This window comes from Zootoca vivipara, chromosome 17 (assembly GCF_963506605.1).
Source record: "Zootoca vivipara chromosome 17, rZooViv1.1, whole genome shotgun sequence".
Lineage (NCBI taxonomy): Eukaryota > Metazoa > Chordata > Lepidosauria > Squamata > Lacertidae > Zootoca > Zootoca vivipara.
The window spans coordinates 24,226,531-24,243,987 of record NC_083292.1 but is presented as its reverse complement, the minus strand read 5'-3'; the positions used below and the strand labels follow the sequence as shown (position 1 = coordinate 24,243,987).

The following is a 17,457-nucleotide window of genomic DNA, read 5'->3' as shown; positions in this document are numbered from 1 at the left end:
ATTTCCTATGTAGAAGGAGCAGCCCAACCTATTTACACCAGGAAGATGTTGAGAGTTGCAGAACGGGATACTGACAGGCCTGACCCACTGGGTATGATTGCTTCTGTGCAAGGTTCCCTAGAGTTAACATGGACCCCCATGCATTATTACAGTGGAGGTGGATCCCCGTTTTCCTTTTTGACAGAGCTGGCCCTGTGTATGACTCATGTGATCTTGGGCCCTTCTATTATGCGCTTGAGATATTTGGTAGGTGGGAGATGTAGTATAGCTCCATGCTTTGCCTACTGCAAATTAATTATTTTAAAAAAATAGAATTGTGTGGGTGGGTTTGGAAGGTTTTCCTGTGTCTTTTAGTGTGTGCTTTAAAACATTACCACAGTGGTAATGGCTGTAAAATGGAACCAAGTACCCTTGCATGTGGGACGCGGGTGGCGCTGTGGTCTAAACCACAGAGCCTAGGGCTTGCCAATCAGAAGGTCGGCGGTTCGAATCCCCGCGACAGGGTGAGCTCTCGTTGCTCGATCCCTGCACCTGCCAACCTAGCAGTTCAAAAGCACGTCAAAGTGCAAGTATTGTAGATAAAAAGCTACTGCTCTGGTGGGAAGGTAAACAGCATTTCCGTGCACTGCTCTGGTTCGCCAGAAGCGGCTTAGTCATGCTGGCCACATGACCTGGAAGCTGTATGCCAGCTCCCTCGGCCAGTAAAGCGAGATGAGTGCCGCAACCCCCGAGTCGTCCGCAACTGGACTTAATTGTCAGGGGTCCCTTTACTTTAAAACAGGGCAAGCTGCCCTATACTGAGAATTTACAAGCACGCTAGAAGCGAAAACAAAAACACCAGAACCACCAACATTCTGTGCCATGAAAAGCCCTTGGGCAATTTCTACCATATGTAGCACCATTGTTTGATTCCAACATGGTGTAAATTGCTGCAGAGGCTATGTGGTCCAAACACTTTTTAAAAATTGGTTTAAGCAGTGCTTTTATTCTGGGGGTACTCAAGAGCACACTGTATCAGCACCTTAAAAAGAGTTTAAAGTGTGGCACTTACTATAACAACTTCATGGTGGCACCTTTTTTTCTTCAAAAAAACAGCAACCCCCTGGGTTTAAAGGGAGATTACTGGAACCCTGAACCCATTTTCAGGGGTGAGTGGATTAATAGAGTATTTTAACCCTAACGATTGCTAAATAAAAGCAGCGTCTTCATAGTGGGGGGAATATAAGGTCCAAAAAAATCCGGATGTCAGAAAACCTACTCGAGTCTGAAAAGCGCAAATTCAAAATAACTATAAACCCTAGAGAATCGCAGCGTCTTTCACAGGAAGTACCACTCTAGTATTTCGAAACTCCATGCTCCTCCTTTCGGCCTCCATGCGCTCTTAACGCGTCGCATGCCCCCTCCCCTCTGCCCCGCCAACCCGCCGCTTCCATCTTTGTCACTGGCAGCGAGGCGAGCGCAAGCGAAGTAAGATGAAGTCGGCCAGGAGGCCTCGGTTAGCCAGGAAGTAAGATGGGGGCTGGAGCGTGAGGGACGATTTCTGCTCGTTGATTGGCTCGGGCGGGTGGCCGAGAGGCCCCGCCCCTTGGCCCGAGGGCTTTGCCCGGACACCGTGAGGAGAAGCTGAGGGGACATAGTCGGAGCTGGGGCCAGTGAGAGGCAGCCTGCTAGGGGGCGCGCTGGGGTAAGGTAAGGGGCCGCTGCCTGGGGCAGGGAAGAGAGTGGTTCCTCAGGGGACAGGGACAGGAGGGGGGACGCCCAACCGCCGCCAGGAGGTGAGTGAGGGGCGCGGGGCGGGGCCTCTGAAAGGAGGAGGGGCCTAACCACCCGCCATGGGGGGGGGCTCGTGGGGAGAAGCTCGTGGGGTGGGGGTGCAAGGTGCGTGATGAAGGCGGGAGCTGATGTTTAGGGACACGAAGACGCCGTCCCCCTTGAGAGTCGTTTGTAGGGAGGGGAGCAGGTATCTGCAGTGTACTGTATTCAGAGTTGGGGGAAGGGCCCATAATATTTTATTAATTTATTTATACCTCGCCTTTTCCCCTGATGGGACTAAAAACAGAAACAGCTGGCCTCGAGAGGGTGTTATATGTATACGTGTGTGTAGTCTATGTTATAAGGTTTAGGAGAGAGTTGGTTTCAATGGGGATGGACTCCTATTGGGGTGAAGAGGTCATGTGAAGGGGAAAGGGCCAAAGCACCCCATAGGAAGGAGGTGATGTTGTGGGGAGTAGGCTTGTTCCTGTGAGGCAGCTTACCGCGGGGGGGAGGAGAGGTGAGAGTGGAGAGGAAATAGTATTACTATAATAATCTTTTTCCCGCCCTTCACCCTAATGCAACTATTAAAATGCAACAAAAACATGAAACTTTTATATACACACAACAGTTTAAAATTACAAAAACAAGGTTGGTCATAAAAATATACTGTACTTCTCAAGTGTCTAAAGTGGAAAACACAAATGCTACAAAGGGCTTGAAAGAAGAGAGGTGGGAATAGGGATGTGGGCTGCAGATGGGGAGCAGGATAATGAGGATTTGGGGCATATAAAAAGAGTATTTGGGGGAGCAGGCAGGGGACCAAGGTGGGTTCATTGGGAAATCTGCACTATGGAGAAGCTATGAAGCAGACTAGAATTGTTGAGCTTGTGGGTAGGAGCAATGCTAAAGGTACTATTGGGGCTCGTAGACTGTGGAGATGAAATTATGTAAGGCTTTGGGTGGGAGGAAGAGGATATGAGAAGGATGCTAGTGCAATCTTGTAGATTGTATAAGGATAGAAGTTGCTTCTGGAGCACACGGGTTGCCAACCTTTTGGGGCCCATTTCAACCAGAGAAACTTGCAGGTACCTCCATGCCTGCAAACTCCTCTATTGGCTACAGTAGAATAGGTCTTTGAAGGCCGATTTCAGGGGTGGGGTTGGGTAGAGAAGGGAACCTCCAGGCACCAGAGAAGTCCTCTGAGGTGTCATGTATGACTGTTGGTACTTCGTTGGCAACCTCATAGGTGCTGATATTAGTTGTCCATGAATTTGCCCCAGCTTATTTTTTCACACAACCATGTGTCTGCTGCATGGTGACAAACCTTGGCGTTTGTCACCTGGGAGCCCTTTCTTTTTCTCCTTAATAAGTTTCTAGTTCATGGAAATAAAGAGGTGAAAGCAGTGTCTCTTAAAGACTTAAGCATACCTGCCTAACTTACAACCTGTCGAGCGAAACACAGACTGCCAGCCATTTATGGTGGCTCCTTGGAGCCACAGTCATACTCCTGGTTCTGCTGCCTACCACCAAATGTGCCTAGCTGCCAACCCTCCCTTTTTTTGGCGGGAAACTCCCTTATTCCAAGCCACAGCTGTCAACTTTCCTTTTTTTTTTGCTGGAAATTCCCTTATTCCAGCGCCGTTTCCCGCTGCTATCCTGGATTGTTAGATATACCGTAGACTGTCCCCAGGACAGGTGAGGCTGCTGATCCCTTATTTTCAAATCTGAAAGTGGACAGGTGAGGCTCCTGATCCCTTATTTTCAAATCCGAAAGTGGACAGGTGAGGCTCCTGATCCCTTATTTTCAAATCCGAAAGTTGACAGCTATGCAAATGTGATGAGAGAGACAGAGAAAACAACCGTTCCAGGCAACCCACAATAGGTTGCAAGAGAGCTGCATTGGGCTTGGTGGGTCTCGAAATATGTAGAAATGAGTGCAGGAGTTGAGCGGACAGATTAGATAATTTATGCTAATTCCGCATACAGCAGTATGCTGGGTTTGTATTTCTGTAGCACTCTGCAGAGTGTTATGTGAATCTTGGTACTTTTGTCCTGCCTTGTGATCCAGCAGTTTGAGAATCTACTCTAGAATTCACAATACCTGACTCTTCTTCTCAGTTTTTCTGTGTAATCATGTGACTCTGCAGACTTGTAAACCATGGCTTTGTTCATGGTAGGACTTGGTTCCCCCCACTGTGAACTGGGGATGGTGGAGGGAGATGATTAAGTGCATTGTAGAAAGGCTCCAGCTATTAACACGACAATATTTGTTTCTTGTTTGGGGGAAAGAAACTATGTAAATGTTAATCTACTTGGCTACCCTAAGTTCCTTTAGCCTTCGGAGAGATGAGTTCAGAATTAAAATTAGCTGTGCCTGCTGCCTTTCCAGTTGTTTGACTTCTTACTGTCCCTAGAGAACTGTGTCAAGTGGGGTGGGCCCTTGCTCAGCTCCTGTTCTGGGCAAGTCCCAGAGCCTTGTCTTTTTTCTCTCCTCTAGACTAGAGCACAAAAGCCCCAACTTCATTGGCCAAAGAATCACGTTTAGAGAGAGCTGCAGCTTTTGCTAAACTTGGGCTTGTTTATACTACTGAAGTGAAACATGTCCCTTAAAAAAACACCAAACTGGATTTCTTAGCCTGCTTTTAATACAAGAATTATATGCAAAGCAGCATTCAAAAAAATTAAATAAGAGAAACTAACAAAAAGGAACTGAAAGTATCAACAAATAAAATGCAACACTATCTTAATAATAAATGCAGACTATATAAACCAGCAGGCTGTGGAGAATAGGGATGGTGAGAAATGTTTAGGATATGGTGAGAGCCACGACCTCAGATAGCTTTAGGGAGTTAGCCAAGTTCATAAAGTTCAGCAGACAGTGATACTTAAGACTATTGAGTACCACTCCAGCTATGGATGAGAATAACAGGAGGGACAATCTATCTCCACAGTAAGGGAATTCACAACTGAGGCACTGCTACCACCACAAAGGTCTTACTTTGTGTCACCACCCTACAGGCAATACCTGTCGGGGACCATGAGCAGGTCCTCCCTTGTTAAGCCTGGAGCATCTTCTTGGTGGCAAGTACTGAGGAAAGTGTTCCTTTAAATACTTGAGTCTTGAGCTCTTCAGGGCTTTAAGTACCAATGGTCCATGATCTCCATCTTGCTGTCGTGCATAACAACATGACAACTACATTCTACATGAGCTGCAGCTTCCCAACCATCTTCATGAATAGCCCTGGGGTATGGAATCCCTAAAAGCATCCAGCTGGCCACCGCTTGATTAGAAAGACTCCCTTCTTAGAGTTTGGCTAAGAAGTGGATTTCCACCATGTAGGGGCCACCACTAAGGAGGTTGTGTCTCAGCTGATTTGTAAACAAAGTGCAAGGCTAACATAAGTGAATGTTACAAGGCAGAAAGGAAGATGTGGGAGAAAAGGGTTTCTGAGGTTATGGAGGATTCTGACCATTTCAGATGAATAAGCCAATAGATTTTATTCTCAGGGTCATTAGCCCTTATGGTCTTGTGTGCATCTTATGTCTTAACCTCTTTGTTGCTCTGCTTACACCTCCTAAGTGCTGCTCACAGAGGCCAGGTCTCACTTAAAATGTATTGACACAAGTTATTGGTCTACAGTATTTTCTAGCTGCCGGTCCACAATTTACATATGCAATTTTGGAAGAGCAGGTTAGTAAAAAAACAAACAAAAAAACAAAAAGCTAATAACCTGAAGACTTATTTGCAAGTTTGCCATATTTTGCGCTTCAAATGACATTTAGGCTAGCCTTCATCTGCAGCAGGTGGAAGAGTGTGTATGTGTTGGGGGTGTATTTTAAAGCTGCCTGAAAATAGAAAATCAGCAGAGTAGGGAAAAGGCTTGGTTGAACTAGAACCTATTCCCTGGTGGCTTAATTAATTTCCTATTTTCAGGGAGCATTTTCCATCCCATTTAGTCGCAACAGAGGGAGAGATAGGAAGCCAGGCTTCCATCAGCCCTGCTGTGGAGGGTCTAATTCCACTTTGACAACTCTTCACTTTTTTCATTCCAGAATCATCGAAGTGGAAGGGGTTCGAAGGTCAACCCCTGCCAATGCAGGAAATCTTAGTAACTTTAAGAGCTTCTGCTGGAGCTGGGGAGGACATTGAGCCTTGGCAAGCTGCTGCCTATCAGAATAGATTGTAATGGACTAAATGGACATTGATCTGGCTTGGCATAAGCCAGCTTCTTGCATTCATATGTACACAACTAGAAATGACTGAATAGGACACATTTTCTTAGTTAGAGATGTGAAGGAGAGGAGCACAATGGTCAATGAAAAATGTGACTTGAGGAAGCTCCCTCTTCCATCCGCAGAAAGTCCAACTTTGCCCTGTGGATGGACTTCGGTCTGTGCAGCTGAGATGGAATGTGGCACTGAATATAAGAATGGGGTTGCTTCTGCAGATTTCTGAGAATTTCAGCTGTCATTTAAAATCAAGTTTCTAGTCTTTAGGATTGTAGAGCAAAACCTACAGTATTTTACGTTTTGCAAAGGCATAAATGGTAGAGAGCATATCATCTACAGTGGGTGGTGGCCATGTTATCCCTTCACCACAGCTCTCTTCTCTGCCTTACCTCCACCCCCTGTAAACACATAATGCTTATTCTCTTTACTTTACAGAAGGTTGGTGTCGGGAATGGAAGAAATCTAACGGTTTGGCAATAGCTGGGAACTCAACATGCATGGGGAGAGAATCTCATCTTTGCCCACAAATCCTCCTGCACTACATGTTCAGTAAAAGGTACCATTTAGTAGCTACATTTTTTGCCTTTGATGAGTTCTGTTGGGAAGGAGATATATAAATCCAATAAATAAGCATCTCTTCATCCAGAATGTTGCGCTGCTTGAGAATGACTCAGTTCAGGCATCATGCAGCAGGCAAGCCATAGAGCCGAAATAAAATCCAGCAGGACCTAAAGCGTAACTGCTACAGAATCAGAGACAGGAGCTTATGTCACATTCCCACATCTCCAAACTGGTTTGGGAGAATTGTCTGAACTGAGTCATCTGGAGGGCATCAGGTTTGCAAAGGCTGGTCTAGAGAATAAAATGAGTTTATCCAAGCTACACAGGTAAAACCTGAACATGGACCCGCCCAGTTTCCTTTCAATCCACTTTTGGAAAGCTGTCAGGAAAGAGACGTTGGCTTTCTTCCCACCAAATGGGCAGGTTTTCTAGAAGAGCCAGTTTAAGGTTGTGTTGTGAACTCAGAAGCAGTATGGACACAGTTGCTCCTGAGACTTTTATTGCTGCTCTAAAGGAGTGAGAAGTGGAATGAAACATTCTGAGAAAATACTGACTACTAGTTTATATAGTTTGGCCCTGTCTTTTCAAAAGGCAAATGTGTGAGGTTTTTTTCTGGCCAACCTTGATAAGCAACCAGGGAAAAAAGCAAAACAAAGTGATAAAAATCTGAACAATTAAAGCGATAACCTTTAAGAATGCTGTAGCATTTGGAATTTGCTTGAGACTACTGAAAAGAAATACTGCAAGTTGTATCTATTATGTGAATTAGGCCAGTTTGCACAGAAATCTTGTTTTGCATAATTCCTTTTTTTCTGGTGAAAGGTGGTGGTTGGGCAAATAGCTGAGGTTCTCGCCATTGCTGCTGCTGCACTACCACTGAAAATCATAGAAATCAAAGTCAGCACTATAAAAGATTTCAGCACCTGGGAACTGCAAAGGATGGCAACTAGGTTATATGGTGCTCAGCTGATTAATCAGTTTGTTTTATTTAAAATGTGCCCTCAACTGGGTGGCAGATTTTTTCAGTATCTTTCATACAATTTAAAGGAGCTAGCAAAACCAGGCGATGTATGCCATCTTAGAGGCATTCCTACTTCTCTTATAGAAGGGAATGCCTCATCTAATATACTGCCTGTTAAGGGCCTGTGAATACATAATCTGAAACTTGAAGAGAGTGCCTTTGTCACAACTGCTATCATCTGCAAATTTATGGAGACTTGATAACATTCATATAATTATAAATCAGCAGCAGTTTCTTTCAATTGGGTGGCAACCCTACTTGAAACCTTTTGAGAGCTCATATTCTGTGGAATTGCTTTCCATGGACTTCTAGAATTGGCTCACAGCACAAACTCCATGCGAGTTTGAGAGGTTGTGCTGGCTGAGACTGATGGGAGTTATGATCCAGAAGAGCCAGGCCATCTAGGGCTGATGGGAGTTGTAGTCCTAAACAATTGGAGGGCATTGGTTTGACAAAAGCTGCTGTAAAGCCTTGCTGATGGTTGATTAAATACTGTGGGCAGGTTGGGCAGCTGAGCCTGAATCCCAAATGAGCAGCTTGTCTAGGAATAATCAGTGTGTCTTTCCTGCCTCATTACTAGGGGGCGTCAGCCATGGAGGACAAGCGCAACATCCAGATCATCGAGTGGGAGCACCTGGACAAGAAGAAATTCTACGTCTTTGGCGTCTGCATGACCATGATGATCCGGGTCAGCGTGTACCCCTTCACACTTATCCGGACGCGACTGCAGGTCCAGAAGGGGAAGCGCCTCTACAACGGGACCTTTGACGCTTTTGTCAAGATACTGCGGGCAGAAGGGGCAGCTGGGCTCTACCGGGGCTTCTTGGTCAACACCTTCACCCTGATCTCAGGCCAGTGCTACGTGACGACGTACGAACTCACTCGCAAGTACTTCTCTCAGTACACCAACAGCAACACAGTCAAGTCTCTGTTGGCCGGTGGCTCAGCCTCCCTCGTGGCCCAGAGCATCACGGTGCCCATTGATGTGATCTCCCAGCATTTGATGATGCAACGGATGGGCGAGACCATGGGCCGGTTCAGAGTGCAGACCCATGAGGGGAAACGGTTCCCGGTCTTCGGACAAACGCGGGACATCATCGCACAGATCTTCAAGGCCGACGGGCTGAGGGGGTTCTACAGGGGCTATGTGGCCTCCCTACTCACTTACATTCCCAACAGCGCCGTCTGGTGGCCCTTCTACCATTTCTATGCAGGTGAGAAACCAAAGCAGCCTTTGGACTTCCCTTCTGTTCATTTCTCTGGCAGGTGATCAAAGCTCACCCTCTGCCTTTGCAAGCACCATACAGGCTGGGACCAGAGGAACTGCAAGACTCTGTTCCCATGCAAACCCCAGTACAAATGTTAAGGAAGCCAATCTGGCCCCTGCGCTCCCAGCTGCCACCTACCTTCTGAGAGGGCGTCAGTGGCGGCGACTGATCGCAGAACCTTTTAGGAAGCAGTTCTGAGGTTGTGGAACTCCCTCTCCAGATGTGCTTGGCAAGCATCTCATTTGCTCTTTTAGAACTGAAAGCATATATTGTCGACTCAAACCATCATTCATTTGTTATTACAGTGTTATTACCTGCTCTTCACTCTAAGTTTCCAGGGCAGGTTACAGCAATTAAAGCACAACATTAATACACAATATTGCACAATGTTGAAAACAGCTTTAAACAACTTAAAAATTACAAGAGCAAGTTGCTAAGAAGACACATCCTGGGTAGCAACCCCTATGTTACTTGCTGAGCTTTTTTTTTATTGGTGGGGGGTGTAGGGCAGGCATAGGCAAACTTGGCCCTCCAGATGTTTTGGGACTACAACTCCCATCATCCCTAGCTGACAGAACTAGTGGTCAGGGATGATGGGAATTGTAGTCCCAAAACATCTGGAGGGCCAAGTTTGGCTGTGCCTGATGTAGGGGGTTGCAGGAATTTAAGTTGCTTTTATAAGTGAGACCTGCAACAAAATGTTGCAGTAAGAGGCATTGTCCCATACAAGGCTCCTGCCAACTTCAAACAAGAGCCTTGCAGTGCTGTTGAGGCCTCTTGCAGAGGAGTTTCAGGAAGTGGGAAATGGTCAAAGAAGCCTGCCTCTGCTGTGTTGTATAACTCTAGAGGGATTAGGTGAAGGGCTGGCTGGCAGCCCCAAACCTGAGTATTTAATTGGTATATAGGCTTGTCTGAGGTGAAAGAGGAAAATATGCCCTTTTAACCTTTTCTCTTACCTTTCTCTGCATACTGCAAGGAAGGGAGTTATGCCCCACAACCCTATTCCGCCCCTCCTCCAAGGGTACAAGCTGTTGTGGAGTTGAGTCAGCCAACTCCCTCTCCCACTGCCCTCCATCGTTCTCCTTTTCCTTTTCCAGCTGATACACTTAACATTTCTGTGTCTCAACCATAATTTAATTTATAGACAACCAGTCTGTTTGATGTCTGGTTCCTTTGCACGCACAGACACAATCCATTTACCCCCCTCCTCTGGGGTAGAAGTGAGAGCTGCCTATGGAAAATAATGGAGAAATGCAGGATTTTAGCATAGGTGATTAGGCAGCAGTGTATCCCACGCCATCCCCAAAAGTAGCAGCGAAGGGAAGAGATCCTTTATTTGGCATTCTGTGTCTGGATCTGGAACTTCCAGATTCACAGTGGGGTGAGTTAGTATTACTTATCCCCATAGGCTCAATTGTTGCCAACATTCCATACCTTCTAGGCTTACAGGCCTTTGTGAACCTGTTTACTGGGCTTTAAATATATATTTTTTAAATAATTTGAGCCACCTTGGGAACCGGTTGGTGTAAAGACTGTCTATAATTCTCCCATACACCCAATAATTGGTTTTGAGCTTTTGTTGGAAAAGCCTATCTTGTTGAATGCATGTGCACATCTGAAATGTGAATGCCAAGGAAAGCTCAAGACTATTAGCTGGTTTTGCTACAAAAAGCTATTGCAGCTAAGGGTATGTATACAAAAAGCCAAGTGGCCATGTTGCTCCTTCAGGGGGAAAAAATATGTGGTATGAGTAAGAAGACTCCTTGATTAGCATAAGCCCCAGAATTGCAATGTATTCTGCAACCTTTCAGGCTTTCTGGCACTCTTCTCCAAATCAAGTACTGGGTACAACCCCTTTTCCCTGAAAAAACAAAGAAGTGGGTGGTAGAGAATATACATTGCTGGGTACGAGGATAGCCCCTTTTTGCAAGTTGTGGCAGTCTTGAGATGGAATGGATGAAGCATTTTGCAGATTTAATCAGGTTAGACTGTGCCTGGGGCCCACAAGTCCCGTACTGCAGCAAGACATCCTGTGATAAATAAACAATGGCTGTTCTTTGTTGACTAAAGGGGGGGGGGGACATGAAAGTTTGCATGTTACTCCGGGATTATCATTTTTTAAACTGACCTTAATAATGATACTGTCTCACTATCCTGTGTGTGGATTAGGAAAAAACAAAAAACATTTGCTACAAGTTCATCTAAAACAGCCAGCTACTAAAGGGTTTTGTTTTTTCCTTTTATTTAAATGCTTTGCCTGTTGCAGTTGGAAAACATTTGGCAAAGCACCAGTAATCTAAAACAGAAAAATGTCACTTCGGATCATCCCTGCCGGATCTAAGTTTTCCATGCAGCCCAGCCTTTCCCTCCCAACAGCAACTACCAAACAGGTGCTTCCAGTTTGGACCAGAATAATAATAATAATAATAATAATAATAATAATAATAATAATAATAATTTATTATTATTTATACCCCGCCCATCTGGCTGGGTTTCCCCAGCCACTCTGTGCGGCTTCCAACCGAATATTAAAAACAGTACAGCATCAAACATTAAAAACTTCCCTAAACAGGGCCGCCTTCAGTTGTCTTCTGAAAGTAGAATAGTTACTTATTGCCTTGACATCTGCTGGGAGGGCGTTCCACAGGGCGGGTGCCACTACCGAGAAGGCCCTCTGTCTGGTTCCCTGTAACCTTACTTCTCGCAATGAGAGAACCGCCAGAAGGCCCTCGGTGCTGGATCTCAGTGTCCGTGCTGAATGGTGGGGGTGGAGACACTCCTTCAGGTATACAGGACCAGAAGGCAGCAGCCCTCCCCTGTTCTCTGCCTTCACCACCAGCACAGTGAGGTAGATAGATGGCACACCTATATGTTGGTATACGTAACCTGGCTCTCACTCCTCTTTCCAGAACAGCTTTCCAGCCTGACACCCAAGGACTGTCCACACTTGCTCCTCCAAGCCATATCCGGGCCAATGGCCGCTGCGACAGCTTCCACTCTCACCAACCCCATGGATGTCATCCGGGCTCGTGTGCAGGTAAGAGCATCCTACAGCCAAATAAAGCATCGTTTTAAATGATTACCTTGGCAGGGGCTCATGGTAAATTAGGCTTCCCTTGGGCACAGGATGCTCTCCTGTGCTTGAACTAGATGACCTTTAAATTACTTTCCAGCTTTGTGATCCTGTCCATGTTTTCAGGTCTCGAACTTTACAGGTAAATTTCACCATTTTGAGTCCTGCTCAGAAATGGAAGGATCCTGAGGCAGGCCCCAGGCCCACAAAGCTGAGGATTCTGAAGTAGCCATGTGTTATCTTGGCTACTTGTGCGTGAAAGGCAGGTTTGCTTTAAAATATGTAAATAAAATAGAAATACAATGAAAACATTGGAAAGAGAATGAATTTGGCACAATTCTATAGTTTCTGTAACTTACCGTATTGGCCCGAATATAAGCCACACTTTTTTTTCCAAATTCTGACCATGAAAAGTTAAAGTGCAGTTTATATTTGCGACCTTACCAAAATTGGCTGAAACAGACATACAGTGAACCCTGCCCTTAACTCTTTTAACTCGTGCTGGGGCCCTGGCGAGCAGGGGTGGCGGGTGCTGGCACTTCGCGCTTCCCACTGTTCGTCTTCGCTGTCGTGGGGTGGGTGGGTGGGATGCCCACCCAGTGCCTGGAGCGGTGGGCAGTGGGCCAACGAGTGCCAGTGGGGGCTGCCACACCACCGCCATGCAATCCCCTTCTGCCTGCTCTGCCGCTCGCCACTCAGGACACAGGGCGGGAACCCCCTGGCTACATTAACAGTGGTGGGGCAGGCAGAGGGGAATCGCATGGCAGCGCTGCCATGGCAGCCCCTACCGGCACTCACCGTCCCACCCCGCCTGACGTACTGCGAGGCGAGTTGTGTGCCCCCCTCAGAATGTCTCTTCTTGCCCATCTTGCCACCGCCGCTGTTTCTTTTTCTTTCCAATTTTATATTGAATTTTAAAGGTGCAGCTTATTTGTGGGTGTGGCTTATATTTGGGCCAATATGGTATCTGGTTCTTGGAACTTGGGCTTTTCTTAGCATTGAATATGATTGTTTTGATGGGTGGGGTGGGTCGTAGAAGCACAGAATTGTAGAGTTTGATGGGACCCCAAGGGTCATCTAGTCCTAATCCCCGCAGTGCAAGAATCTCAGCTAAATGATACATGACAGGTGGCCACTCGATCTCTGCTTAAAAACCACCAAGGAAGGAGAGTCCACTATCTCTCTTGGGAGTATATTCCACTGTCAAAGAGCTCTTGCCATCAGAAAGCTCTTAGTGATGTTTAGTTGTAATCTCCTTTCTTGTAACTTGATTCCTTTGGTTCAGTTCCTAGCTTCTGGAGCAGGGGAAAACAAGCTTGCTTGGTTTGTCCACAGTTTTTTTCTCCTGTGTTGTTTCCGTGCGAAGCTCTGACTTTGTGGCTGTTCTTTTCTCCCGCTCAGGTGGAAGGCAGAAGCTCCATTGTTCTCACATTCAAGCAGCTGGTAGCAGAGGAAGGGCCCTGGGGCCTGATGAAAGGCCTCTCCGCCCGCATCATCTCAGCCACCCCTTCCACCATTGTCATCGTGGTGGGCTACGAGACTCTGAAGAAACTGAGCCTCCGCCCAGAGTTGGTGGACTCAAGGCACTGGTAGCAAAACCGGGGAAGGGGGAGTCGGATTTTGTTGTAATCTCTTGGACCATTGGCATGGTTGAAAAGCCACCAAAAAGTGAGCCCGGAGAGCTTTCTAACAAGTATTTGTTAGTGAAGGATTAAATGCAAAGGACAGTATATAAAAAGTCCCCTTCCCCAGTATTTGTCTACCCCTTTGGATTGATTGCAGCATTCTGTAAAAGAAAGTACCTACTGTAAAAAACCTCTTGCTCATATGTGAAGGAACCTTGGCGCATCTTCTTTTTTCCTTTTTGAATTAAAAGGAAACACACCACAACTAAACGAATGAAGCAAAACAACACGATCTTCTGAAAATGTGTTTTTATTCTTCGTTTTGCCAAATTCCTACCTTCGAAGACTTTGTGCTATTTGCTGCCACCACCCGTGAGCTGCAGAAACTGCTACTTGCAGCAGCAACTGTACACACCTCCTGGAAAGAAGTCATTAGTAAATAAATAATACTGTAATAATAAATCCCCTCAGACATCGCTCCAAAATGTCTACAGAGTTAAGATTTGAAAGCAGGGAGATAATACCAAAAGCAAGGAGTTCCTTTTGAGAGTCTGCAGCAGTAGAGGTGCACAGTGGTACTTTTGGTACGTCCATGTATCTTCTAGGATTAAAGTCCTCTCTGGGGAGGACGCACCCTTTATTCTGTGGCCTTTGCAAATGTGAGTGTTAAAAAAAGAAAGAAGATTCCTACCCTAAAATTGTTTACCCTTTCCTTTTAAGCACAATGAAATCTGCTTTTCCCCTCCTTTAGGATTCATCTGAAAGGCAGAACATAATTATCTTGCTGAAAAGAGTTGTATAATACTTCCTTTTTTATCTTTGTACAAGTATGTCTCAATCACTGAATGAGTGTTTCATGAAAGTGTAGTAACTGGGAAGGAGCTCTGCACCTACTTTTGCGGTGGGCAAGGGTGGAAGCTTCTCCTTTTGTCTGAGCAGGGCAGCCTGTTGAGACTGCAGCCCTTTGCAGGTCTGGCTCCACCTTGGTTGAAGTTGCTTTGGGTTCCTGTTTCTGATCTAAGAACTTCCAGCTGTTGGGCTAGTAGGAGAAGCAGGGCAACCCACTTTCCAGTGACGGGCGTCTTTCCATTTTGTCCTCCCATCTTGCTTCTGTCACTATTTTTTATTGTCACTGGTGCTGATTCTGCATGTTTTGTTTTGTTTTTACCTTGCTCCCCTGTGTCCACAGTGCTTTTGTAGCCATGTAAGTCTGTGAAAGGCTGCAGTTTGGGGAGTAGAGGTGGTAATACCATGTTGGAAGTAAATTCACTTGTTTTAAAATGGATTACGGGGGTGGGCATCTTTGGAAGCAATACAGGAGAGGTGATATTCTCTGCACTTTGGACCTTTTCTCTAAAGTAAGCAGTGTTTTTTTTAATATATATATGTATATATATATATTAACTTGGATCAGAGTTTACTCTAGTGCCATAATCAGGAACCAAGAAAGGGGCTATGGATGGACCTTGTACTCTGCAAATAAGTAAACCCTATAAGTTTCTATAGGGTTCTTTAAGTAAACCCTATAAACATTGTACTGTGGAAATTTTTTGGCATGTTGTGGGCCCTGGAAGTAGAATATGTGGGCCAGTCTGTCTGTCCCTCCCAAACCCTCTTCTGATGCTTTTCCTGCTCCCCTGAACCTAAATGCACCCCAGGCTGAGGCAGGGAGGTGTGCTGAAAAGGGATGGGCCAGGGGGTAGAACTAGACAAACAACCCACTTCCACTTAAGGGCAGGAAAGCAAGAGGGGTAAAATATCCCAATCCTGGCCAAAATCAGCTGTAAGTAGACAAAGTCTTTGACCTGTCACCATAAGGTTTTGTACCCCATATACTTGGTTTAGTTCTTAGTGAGGTGGTGAGACACGTGCCTGGGGTGTAGTAGTGCAGGTTGAGGCTCACATGACTCCCCCCCCCCATATTTAAACCTCACAAAACCCTGCCATAGAAAGCCAGTTTGCTAGCTGAGCTTCCTTCTTAATGGGTGGTCACCCCCCCTTTATTTTAAATAGAGGACCAGTCCATGTGAGCCCCTCCGGAATCTGAAATAGTACAGCCCAGATAAGGTTTCCCACTCAGTCTCTTAGAATGAGGCCTTTGAGTGTGGCATGGGCTTCTGTGGTGACCTGTTGGAGGACTGAAGGATCCCCCCCCCGGGCTTTAATAAAGCGAAAAAAATTAGGCGACCTTGGAGTCCTCATACTGCACGGTTATTTCGTAGTCAGCAAATGCACAGGGAGCAGAACCAGGCCCATATTTTGGCCACCTAGGAGTAGTGTTGACTCTGCAGAATACCCCCAACATGCTGGGAATTGTGTTGAATTTGATTTTTGCCAAGTGGGAGGCATTTTTTGACTCCCCTTCCCTTGGTAAGAGCAGCAGTCAAAACATATTTCTCTTAATTTGTACTTTTCTGTATTTTTAAGTTTCACAAAAAAAAACCTCCATTGCATTTTGCAATTGTCTTTGATGGGAGGTTGTTTACATGGTGATGTGTTAAGAGCACCTACATGGTGTGGTGGATTAGCTTTTTCTGCGGAAGGGGTAGCTAACCCTTGATCCAGGGGCCTGATGTACTCCACCAAGTAAAATTTTCTTTCCCTGACTCAAAACTCCAGCAATGTTGGTAGTGGTGGCAAAAGAATAAAATAAAGTAGGCACAATGTCCTGCGTGCTTGCATGCAAGTGTGTGTGCTATAGTATGGGGTGCCACACCCACTACTTCTCTGCAGCCCCCTGGAGGGTCCCAAAAAACATTAGCCGCTCCTGCTTCTAAGATAAAGTGGCAAAGGAAGATTATTATAATCTCAGGGGAGTTGGATGGATTAATGCTCCACCCCTTCGGAAAGCTGCTGTGATGGTTTTGCATTGGTATGTTACTTATGTCAGTTCATCTGCTATATGACGACCAACCCTTATGAAAATGCTTGGAGCCTTATCAGTGGATTGTATATAGAGTAGCTGATCCCTCGTGCTGGTTGATTGATGAGCGGTTTGTGGCATGTGTTTTTCCTGGTAAGGTCCTATGCACTTCTCAAGTACAAATAACCACTTTGGGCTGAAATCTCATTCCATTCTTTATCTTGACTTTGTTTTTTAAAGTGCAATGATACTCTGAATTATTTTTGTTTTGCAGTCTTTAGTACACAAAGAATCTGTAGGGAGCTCCGTTGAACGGATCTGAGGAAGCTGTAGTGACTACCTATAAAACAGATGCAAACATGATCTGAGCATGGGGTGCATAGGGCCAACAGGAAATCTTCAACAGCCACAAGAAGTGAGGATTTGCCTGTCCATGTCTTCTCTAAATGGGGAGAATTTCCAAGCGATCTCCGATATCTGTGCCTGCTGTTTCAATATGGAGTTTGAATGTATTTGTGTACATTAAAACAGGTTTCAATTTTGCACTGTAAAAAGTCTTTGAAGTGTAATTAAAGTTTTTATTATTTATTTGACCCTTTTCCTGGTGAATCTTCTTTTGCTTATGATGTAGAAACGAATGACCTTTTACGCTCAACAGGGATGGAATGCTCCAAAATCAGGAGAGGGTAAATATTTGGCCCTTCTGATGTTGTTGAACTGACAACACCGATCAGCCTTGGCCAGCATGGCCTATGGTCAAGGGTGGTTGGCATTGACATCCAATAACATCTTGACAGATGTTCCCTGTTCCTGTTTTAAAACAATGGCTTTCCGACTGCTTCTAGGCTTGCCTGGGGATTTGGAAGAGTCTTGGGCACTGAAAAGATGGCCTGTGGATGAGCAGAGTTCACCACAACACAGTTTGCTCTTTAGTAATCTTTCCCTACTAGAGCAGCTGGAGATGAAAATGAGGTATATTTTTAGCATTACTGCTGTTTATATGGAGTGGTGGCGAGGTCAGACAAACCTCTCCAGCTTCCTGTGTGACTTGTGTGTGCACA

General features: G+C 45.6%; 1 protein-coding gene across 3 annotated transcripts; it reads left to right on the top strand.

Annotated features, from left to right (window-relative positions):
- Positions 1-1,574: 1,574 nt before the first annotated feature.
- Positions 1,575-16,989, top strand: SLC25A44 (solute carrier family 25 member 44). Of its 3 annotated transcripts, none has more exons than XM_035098984.2 (5): positions 1,575-1,684; positions 6,421-6,541; positions 8,148-8,781; positions 11,745-11,872; positions 13,310-16,989. In XM_035098984.2, the coding sequence occupies exons 3-5, from the start codon at positions 8,160-8,162 to the stop codon at positions 13,499-13,501; spliced, it is 942 nt and encodes a 313-aa protein (XP_034954875.1). In that variant the 5' UTR covers positions 1,575-1,684; positions 6,421-6,541; positions 8,148-8,159; the 3' UTR covers positions 13,502-16,989. The 3 variants fall into 3 exon arrangements, with proteins under 3 accessions (XP_034954875.1, XP_034954874.1, XP_060125341.1); XM_035098983.2 differs by having other exon boundaries at positions 1,575-1,689; XM_060269358.1 differs by lacking the exon at positions 1,575-1,684 and adding an exon at positions 1,746-1,775.
- The last annotated feature ends 468 nt before the right edge of the window (positions 16,990-17,457 follow it).